Below are 10,025 nucleotides of genomic sequence, written 5' to 3' on the forward strand. Positions count from 1 at the left end.
TGGAAATGCGACATATTCCCATGGCCATTTGGTTTCATCATTTTCACATTCTCCAGTAAACAAAGGATAGCAATTCCTTCCAAACTTCACGGCTTTTACTGCGCGCTCTATAATGGCTGCCATGCCCCACCTCCGTCTTCAGAGAGCACGCCAAAAGCACAAGTCATATCAACTTCTGCCCTCCAAGTGGCGCTCGCTGCTTAGTTAATAAGGATGGAGTCTCATGTTCGAAAAAATACGCGCGGAACCTTTCTTTCTCACTCCTTTTCCCCTCCGGATTGAAATAAAAACGCACAGCGGAGCGACCAAAGCTGCCTGGGCGGCGCCAAGCCCTAAAGCGACGCTGCTTGTACCATAGAAGGAAGAAATGTGGAGAAGCTCATCCTGTTGCCCGCAGAGGAACCTTCCAGGTTTGTTTCTGGGTTTTTCGGAGTGTCCATTGGGAACTGCCCGCAGAAGTCAACGGAGAATCATAGAATAGAACTTTAGAGTTGGGAGGGATCCCGGGGGTCATCTAGTCCGACTGTAATGCAAGAATCATGTCTGTAATGCAAGAATCATGTCTGTAATGCAAGAATCATGCCGAAAGCCTAAGCCCCAATTAATCAACCCTGGAACAAAGGAAGCAGCAAAGAGTGGAATTGTTTCTAATTTGGGGTTTATGTTATCTGAAAAATATTGATTTGAAAAAGGGCCCCCTTTCTCTCTGTCACCCAAATGCAGTGCCTCTTGTATGCAGAAACCTCGTGCTCTGTTGACCTCTGTGGACACACATTGCAATTTTAAATGCCGCAAGAAAAAGAAATGCAATAATAATAATAAATAAATTGAAGCGTAGGTGGTAAACCACATTTCCCACACCAAACAAGGCCTGAGTTTGCTGTGTGAGGTGGCACAGAGGCACACTGGTCACTCCATACAATCAGAGGTTTCCCCAATAAATTCAGTTGGCAGCTCTGACAGCCACCATGGAGAAGTGGGCAGAGGAGACCTGAGTGAACCAGAAGTCAGTTAGACTGTTTTAATGAGTGGAGTGATTACGGCTATGGCTATCTGGGGGTTGTTGTTTTTTGCCGATGTTCAGACTTTGTGCATCACTCTAACCTTTTTACTATCTCTGTGACATAGAGTCAAGGTGTGTTGTTGAAAAAAGTCCGTGTTGCAGTTGCTCGGGAGGTGAGAGACGCATTTGCGCTTGCTCTGAATGCTTCTTAATTCTCCTTCTCTCCTGGTCCCCCTCTGTGTCTCTGTTTATTTCTTCCCCAACTTATTTAGGGGCAGCGTAGAAGGGATTGATTGATGGAAAGGAGCCCTCCTATCTTAACAATGCCGTTCCTTTCCAGGCACAGCTCTGAGTTCTTGCCCCTCAACCACATGCACAACCCTGTAAGCCCATCCTAGCCATAAAGTGCACGACTTCTGGGCCGAGGCAGTTTATTCAAATTGCACCTCATTTTCTCTAAGCCTCTTAGAAGTAGAGGAGCTTTGCACACTCCTGCAGAAAACACCAGTATAGGGGAGTACTCTCATTCAGAATAGCACAGTACTATAACTAGGGCCAGCTTGAGATATTTTGCTGCCTGAGGCAACAGGACAAGGTGCACTCTGCCCTCTTCACGTAGAGAAGTACATGAAGTACCGACTGGACTGGTAGTTGAATCTTATTTCAGTACTGGCAGGGCCAGCTCTATCATTAGGCAAAATGAGGTGGCTGCCTTAGGCAGCAGATGCTGGAGGGGCAGCATAGGCAGTCTCTCTCTCCCTCCAGCAGCTCCTCCTCCAAAGCTCCCCTGACAATACTGCTCCTTTGGAGGACTTAACAACTGTATGTGTACTGACCGCATGGTCTGTCCTAGTCTCACTAAACTATCCTGCTGCCTCAGGTGTAGTGGAGGAAGTTACTGTGTCATCAGTGTCAGAGTAAGAATCAACTGCTTTGGGGCCCAATTGGATATTTGAATTCAGATATCTGAACATCCCTGGTCTAACACTACAATCCAGGGTAGCCATTGCGGTGCCCTCCACATCTTGCTGAACTACAGCTCCCCTCATCCTTGACCATTGACCATACTGGCTGGGGCTAATGGGAGTAGTAGTCCAACAACATCTGGAGGTCATCACATTGGCTGCCCTTGCTCTCATAACTGTATCAGTCTCTCTGTAAGTCAGTAGTTACCTGATATTACCTTAGAAATATTTTTGTTTCAGTTGTACACTTCAGTTGTTGGGGTTGTTTTTTTAGAAGTGCCCTTAATTTGTGAATGTAGCAAACATGGTGTCATGGAAGTACTCTCACCAACTAGATCAGAATTGGATCAGTTTTTTCCTTGAGAATATGCTTGATAACAAACCCATGTTTGCTTCCTAAATACTGTGTGAAATGGTCCATATATTCTGACATTTTGCTGTCTTTTTTTAGAAAAAGAACAAAAGTTGCATCATGTCGTACAGCCAGAAGCAGTCCACAGTAGCCTTTGGTCAGGCAGTGATTGGGCCTCCTGGTTCAGGGAAAACAACTTACTGTCTTGGCATGCAGGAATTTCTTTCTGCAATTGGGCGCAAAGTAGCTGTAGTGAACCTGGACCCAGCCAATGAGGGGATTCCTTACCAGTGCGCTGTGGATATCTCAGAACTTATCACCTTGGCCGATGTAATGGAGAACTTGAAACTGGGACCCAACGGTGGCTTGATCTATTGCATGGAGTATCTGGAGGCCAACTTGGACTGGCTGCAAGAGAAACTGGCCCAATTTAAGGGGCATTACTTCTTATTTGACTGCCCGGGACAAGTGGAGCTTTGCACCCATCATAGTTCATTGAGAAACATCTTTGCTCAGCTTGCTAAGTGGAACTTCAGGGTATGGTTGGTGTAGATGAGGGATGGCAGCCCTCCAAGCATTTGTATCTGGCCCTTGGGGCTCTCCCTGCACCGCACCCCCTCACCACCTGTCCTTCAAGCTTCTTTTACAGTTTTTGCTTGGCGGCAATGTGCACTTGAATTCTGATAATGTATTTTGCATGCCTGGAAAGGGAGAGGGTGGGTGAGAGTGTGTTGAAACTAGCCTAATGCACCAAGGTAAAAGTCACACTTGCTGCTCCGTCCACTTTTGCCCCTGGCATGTGACCTCCAGAAGAGAATGTCACTTTCAGGATGAAAAAGTTCTCCTGCCCCGGTACAGAAAAATAAAACAATGTTAGGTGGTAGAATTTTGCATGGAAAATGGGTACTGGAAATGAGAGCATCCTTTGGTGCCAAACTGCAAGCCAGATTTGGCTCCAGTGTGCACATTAGCTCTATGTAGCATAGTAGCCTTTTACAACTTATTTTCATGTGGCAAGCCATTTGAGTGAAATGGTTCAGGCAGTTCAAACTACGCAATTGCAACTATTTCTGTGGATTGTATTGATTGGTTAAAATTGCCTGAGCTGGAAGGGGTGGTTTGTCATCTGAATATCTTGGATGCCTCCATGCAGCTGTGTTTTTGACTGGCTACCATGCTATAAAGATTCATGTATGAATTGGGCTTTAGGATTAAGTGTCCTGGGCTCTTGGATTCCCTATTTCAGTTTGGATGGCCATTTTCACTTTATGAAGATTTTTTTTTTAAATCTACCACCCACCATGTCTGGATTTAGCTTCAGCTGGCTTAATTGCATCCAACCTCCTATAGTGTTCAGATTCCAGAGAAGTATCAGGACTAAAGTTGTTGTATCAGATGAAAATGAAAAGGTACAGCTCTCTGATTTTAACGTAATGATGGCACTTGGCTTTAAACCTCTTAATAATCTTACACAGAGACTGTATAGGCATTGAATAGGTGGAGGCACAAGATGGAACCTCTATGTCAGGAATGAGATAACCCATTCTAGCTGTTCTCTGAACACCACTAGGTTCGACAGACTGGTCACCTCATGGAAAACAATAATAAATATCAAATAATGATCTCTGGTTGATTAAGCTGCAGTTGCCTCTTTTTTGCTGCTGTCTAGCTGTAGACTAAAGACCATTATTGGATAACCTCCCCCCACCCCACCCTGCTGTTTGGTAAACTGGATGGAGTGTGGTTTACATGGGGAAGGGCTTTGTGTAGAGCATCTGTTTTGCATGCCAATGGTTGCAGGTTCAATCCCTGGCTTCTCCGGTAGGATCATGTTCCTGCAAGATTCTGGGGTGGGGGGCTTCAATGCAGCTGGTTTATGGGCTTTTAGAGGGGAAAGACGGCTATTTCTTTACTTACTCTGTAAGCAACCCAACTTCCACTACAATGGTTTTCCTAAACCGGTACTACTGTCATATGTAATATTACTTATTTTTATCAGTTGCATCAGACAATGAGATTTTGGAAGCTTTGACCCTCCATATGTTGTTGGACTACAAATCCTATCAGCCTCAGCCAGCATGGTCAATAATCAGGGATGTTGAGAGTTGTAGTTCAGCAACTTCTGGAGGACCACACGTTCCCCATCCCTGCCTTAAGCGATTACTTGTCTCCATTAACTTGTCAGGATGTCCCAGACTTGACACAACACTGATTCTCATCCTTCTCTTGTTTCTTCTTTGCACAGCTGGCAGCTGTCCATTTAGTGGATTCTCATTACTGTACGGACCCCGGCAAGTTCATCTCCATTCTCTGCACTTCCCTCTCCACCATGTTGCATGTAGAGCTACCCCACATCAACGTCCTCTCCAAAATGGACCTAATCGAGCAGTATGGGAAACTGGGTGAGAGCCACCAGTAGGAGGTCCTTGAAGGGGAAGACGGATGTAACCTTTTACTAAGTGACAGTGAGAAGTTGTGGATAATCAGATCCTGTAGCCTGAGAGAGACCATAATTCAGTTAGACCACCTGCCCTACATGCTTGGTTACTACCTTAAAGAAACGGAGACAGCAGGTTCTGGAAAAGACAATTGCCCTCTAACCTAGAGCAAGGGAGGGGAACTTTTTTCAGCTTGAGAGGCACATACCCTTCTAAGCAAGCGTCCAGGAGCCACATACTAGTGGTGGTTGGGCAAGAATCACAAGCGAGCAGAGCAAAGAACGTCAATTCTATCTTTGCACCATAGGATTGTTTCTACACATACTTAAACACACACCCCTATTCTTCATCCAGGCAAGCAAGAAGCATTGTCAGAATTCAAGGGCCCATTGTAGTCAGGCAGAAACACACAAGGAGAGTGCAAAGCAAGGCCATTGAGGGGTGTGGCTGGGGAGAGAATGTGGCCTGGGAGATCCCCAAGGGCTAGATAGGGAGACCTGGAGGACCTCATTTGATCCCCATACCTGACATTCCCCATGCTTGCCCTAGAGAGAAGCTCCAGTTAGAGAAGACAGCTGTGGGCTAGCCCAGGAGTGCAGAACCTTTGACCCTCCAGATATTGCTGAATTACAACTCCCATCAGTCCTGGCCATTGGCCATGCTTGCTGAGGCTGATGGGAGCTGTAGTTTAGCAGTGACTGGGGGCTAAATGTTCCCCACTGTTGGGCTAGATTCTAGTCACTACATTAGAGAAGAGAAACCCGAGACTTTCCAGGTGCTGCTGACTACAGCTCCCATCACCCTTGATCATTGGACATACAAGCTGGGACTGATGGGAGTTGGGAGTCCAGCAATGTCTGCAGGATCCCAGGTTCCCAAGGTAGCTCTTTATATGTTTAGGAACATATTTCAAAACTTGAGTTTTGGCATTAACAGGAGACTGGGATCTCCAGTGGACTTGCCAACTCTTTAATGGCCTTTAATATATGCATAGCATATCTATTTTAGATTGTAAGCCTATGGGTAGGGAGTGATGTGATTTGGCTTTATCTGCACCTTTTGTTCCTGAATTTGCTAGAGACTTGTCTTTTTTTGTCTTGCAGCCTTCAATCTCGATTATTACACAGAGGTTCTTGATTTGTCCTATCTAGTGGATCACCTGGCTACAGATCCTTTCTTCAAGAACTATCAACACTTGAACAAGAAGCTTGTGGAAGTGATTGAAGACTACAGCTTGGTTTCCTTTGTTCCTCTCAATGTCCAGGTAGCCAAGCCAAATCAGCAGGAAAGTAATAATTGACATTTGGGGAGCAGGCAGCCGTTCAGTTTAGGTTCTGTTTGGACTACTTCCTTTTCCTGCTGTAAAATGTAAACAGCGTCTTTCAGGATCTGGATTTTATAGGCTTTTCCATTTCAGATATTGGCTGTAATTTGTTGCTATAGCATTAAATAGTAATGTGTTTCATTAAATTATATGAAATAAATGGCTAATATAGTTTAGTAGCTAAGACACTAGACTGGGAAGCCAGGAGACCTCCAATTCAAATCCTGCCTTTGCCATGAGCTCACTTGGTAGATCTAACCAAGCTTCTGTCTTTCAGACTCAGGATTTTGGTAAAGCAGGAGTGGGAAACCTGTGGCCTTCCAGATGTTGTTGGCCTCTAAATCCCATTAACCTCAGCCAGCATGGCCAATGGTCAGGGATGGTGGAAGTTGTTGTTCACCAACATCTAGAGGGACATGGGTTCCCCACTTCCACTGTAAAAAGTATTGAGATAATGTTTGTAATTGTCTTCAAATAGTGGCCACAATCCTGTGCGCAGTTACCTGGAAGGAAAGCCCTCTTTCACTCAGTGAAGCTTGCACCTGAGTATCTGATTGTGCTCTAAAGCACTATTTAAGAATGCTAAGTATTGCTATACTCTAACTTTAAAATAGGAAGTTTGCTTAAATTATGTTCCAGAAAGTAAAGAAACAGATGATAATTTGGCAATGCATTTGCATATACTAGCCAGATTGGAGAGTGATGCTGAAAGGATCAAAGAGAATTAAAAATATAGAAAGGAGCTGGACTGCTTTTATTTGTCACTAGGAAAGTAAAACTCCCACATGAATTAATATGCTATATAAATGAATATGTGTATTTATGCTCAGTTATTCTGAGAAGAAAACATCTGTTAATACAGGAGCTAGGGCATGGAACTAACAGGCAAAAGATTTAAAAATACTACTACTAATAATAATAATAATAATAATTTTTATTTATACCCTGCCCTCCCCAGCCAAGGCCGGGCTCAGGGCGGCTAAGGAAGCAGCACCATGTGACATTGTTTATCTGTGAAAGGCAAGCCTATATTAGAGCAAGAATCATGGAAGTTTGATGGGGAATCCAGCTAAACTGGAAGTGAACCAAAAAAAGTGCTGAAAGGGAAGAGAATATTGAAAGATGATCTTTGGATTGCAGTCTGCCTGTAAGCCAGCTCACATGTGCTTCTTTCATCACCTGATGATTGCGGCATCAAGTGGCAATGTGCATGTGTGAATGAGCTACTACAATAGCTAGAACTTCCGTATCTCATCAGACCCAAGTGTCCCAAGTGATGAGAAATCACAAATTGTGAGAAATCAAGTGATGGTACATGCCATGCGTTAACTGGCCCAGTGAGTAGCATCATGGAACATGAAAGATAAATTAATTGCAGCCCCTAACGTGTCCATTTTCCTAGGATAAGGAGAGCATGCAGCGTGTGATGCAGGCGGTGGACAAAGCCAATGGCTACTGCTTTGGAGACGCAGAGCACAGAAGCCTTCAAGCCCTGATGTCTGCAGCAGTGGGAGCCGATTTCCACTTCACATCGTATCCTTTTTTATTGTGTTCCCCTTCCCTGCTGCAAGACTGAGTCTTATTTATGCATCCCAAGAAATAATCATCTGGGGAAATCTGCATGCCCATAACTATATTGCAGTTTTGAGGGTCAGTTTACACTACCATTGGCACTGGTAGCTGATCAGATGGAAGTTTTACTTATTTGTTTTATTCATTTAAACAAATTTATAGTCCGCCTCATAGTATTAAGCTGTTGAAGCACTGTACAGTATAAACCTATGAATCAAACCTGTACAGTGTGCATGAATAAGCCTGTTTCTACAATTCCAGCCCAGTTTCAAAGGTGTGTTGTGATTGTGGAAATAAGCTATATTTGTGACAATATCGATAGCATTTATTTATTTTTATTTTATTGAAGTATTTCTAATCAACACTTTCAGACAATCTAATCAAGGCAGTATACAGTATGCAAGATTATAATAAAATCAGTGAAAGCAACATCATTTGAAACTTCACTATAACATCAGTAAATACTGGTTGGTGAAAAAGAAAAAAAATCATATTGCAAAGGCCTGTCTAAGCAAAGCAGGACCTGTATTCAGAAGACATCTGAAAAAAGGTATAGATGATTCCTGATGATCCTCTACTGGCAGGGAGTTCCACAGGTAGGTCCTGCCACACTAAAGTCCCAGTCCCTAAGTAGAGGCCAACCAAAACTCAGAGGCATGAGGAACCACCAGAAGTGCCCCATTGAAGGATCTTCATGATTGAAGTAGAGAGTAAGGAATCAGGCAGTCTTTAAGGGCCTTTTGGACCCATTTTTTTAGGGCTTTGTGAATTAATACATGTAGAACCAATGTAGGTGATACCAGGCTGATATACAGGAGCACCAAGATACACCACCTGCATCCTGCATGTGAGATTGCCAGCATGGATGCAATCCATAAGCTGTGGTTTATTACTCCATATTCTGCATGTCCGGTCAGATATTAGGCTTTACGAGTAAGTTTCTAACCCTTAGGGCAGTAAGCAGAGCAAAAGCCCAAAGATGATGTAATACTGACTCTCTTTCTCGTATCTTTTGAAAACAATTTCTTATGAGCTGTGGGCAAACTTTTTACCACTCTTTGATTAAAATCTGAGCACCTCTGGGGTCTGGATAAAATTGTTTTGTGGGCTGGACGTAGCCTGAGGGCTGCCGGATAGCCACCTCTGATCGAGACAAATTGCTTCTCCCACTCTTGTTCCGTGTAGCTCAAATTCCTTTTTGTATTGTTTGCTGCTTCCGATACTGTACCTTTTGGATGGAATGTCCTCACATTAATTGCACTGTCAGCTAGCAGTCAAACAGAGATCAGTGCTCCTCTCACTCACTCACTCACTCACTCACACATACACATCAGCCACCACTTGCTGTTTATTTCCCCTTAACTCACATACAACCAGCACATTAGCAGTCCAGGAGAAGTATGTGCAGCCACAGGAGAAAACTGTGGAGCAGGAAACCATGGACGTGTAGCATGCCTGCTGCAGCTGTAAACAGGCCACTGCAGGTGGACAGCTCCTCCCATCCAAGTTGGCTTCCCATGTGTATTAACCTGAAGCTGAAGAAGTACCCTGCAAGATATGGACTACCAAGATGCAGCTTGGGCCTTTAGGTTCCTCCCACACAATAACTTACTTTCTGGTGTATTTGGGAGCCTCTGTGCTTGAGACAAAGGGGGGCCTCCCCACCAAAAAAACCCAGTTAGCAGTGAGCTGCAGTATGGGCAGCTGCGAGGCACAGAAGATGACCGGTGAAATGGCAAAAGTAATAGATGTCTGCTGCCTAAAGGAAGTTTGCACCAAAGATTGTCAGTGTGACCGCTCTGTTGTTGTTTTATTGAGAAACATGGAATTCTGTTAACTTTGTACAATTGCATAGGAGCTTGACTGTCTTCTCTTCTGCGGCCGCCAATGCTCTGCCTCTGTTTGACATTTCAAAGTGTGGAGATGACAAGCAGTGATGCCGGGCACTAGGGACAGGAGCACCCTCAAAGCCTCCTGGCTCCACTTGCTGGGACACATCCCCCCCCCCCCGGTAAATGTCAGGTTTTGGACTTGGCCTTTTAGGAGATTTCTTCTGGTGGAGGGACTGCTCAACCAATACACTCTGTTCCATACTTGTGTGTCTATATCCACGTCTGGTATTCTTCTTTTCGTATGAGGATTGCTTTCCTGCCCCACCCACAATAACTGCATGGAAGAGAAACAATATACAGTGGTACCTCGGGTTACATACGCTTCAGGTTACAGACTCCGCTAACCCAAAAATAGTACCTCGGGTTAAGAACTTTGCTTCAGGATGAAAACAGAAATTGTGCTCCGGCGGCGCAGCAGCAGGGGGAGGCCCTATTAGCTAAAGTGGTGCTTCATGTTAAGAACAGTTTCAGGTTAAGAA

The 10,025-nt window shown here is 44.4% G+C and overlaps 1 protein-coding gene across 2 annotated transcripts; it reads left to right on the forward strand.

Moving 5' to 3' along the window:
* The first annotated feature begins 291 nt into the window (after positions 1 to 291).
* GPN2 (GPN-loop GTPase 2) lies at positions 292 to 9,759 on the forward strand. Of its 2 annotated transcripts, XM_053398690.1 has the most exons (7): positions 353 to 414; positions 1,131 to 1,176; positions 2,420 to 2,857; positions 4,566 to 4,722; positions 5,862 to 6,022; positions 7,485 to 7,615; positions 9,032 to 9,759. In XM_053398690.1, the coding sequence occupies exons 1-7, from the start codon at positions 368 to 370 to the stop codon at positions 9,102 to 9,104; spliced, it is 1,053 nt and encodes a 350-aa protein (XP_053254665.1). In that variant the 5' UTR covers positions 353 to 367; the 3' UTR covers positions 9,105 to 9,759. The 2 variants fall into 2 exon arrangements, with proteins under 2 accessions (XP_053254666.1, XP_053254665.1); XM_053398691.1 differs by lacking the exon at positions 1,131 to 1,176 and having other exon boundaries at positions 292 to 410.
* Positions 9,760 to 10,025: the final 266 nt, after the last annotated feature.

Source organism: Podarcis raffonei, chromosome 8, assembly GCF_027172205.1.
Source record: "Podarcis raffonei isolate rPodRaf1 chromosome 8, rPodRaf1.pri, whole genome shotgun sequence".
NCBI lineage: Eukaryota > Metazoa > Chordata > Lepidosauria > Squamata > Lacertidae > Podarcis > Podarcis raffonei.

Bases quoted from the DNA above. Each gene is read 5' to 3' on its own strand.
- GPN2 (XM_053398690.1), top strand. From the start codon at position 368: ATGTGGAGAAGCTCATCCTGTTGCCCGCAGAGGAACCTTCCAGGTTT. The intron at 1,177-2,419 runs GTGAGAGACGCA...GTCTTTTTTTAG, and splicing joins GTGTTGCAGTTGCTCGGGAG to AAAAAGAACAAAAGTTGCAT. The intron at 2,858-4,565 runs GTATGGTTGGTG...TTCTTTGCACAG, and splicing joins TTGCTAAGTGGAACTTCAGG to CTGGCAGCTGTCCATTTAGT.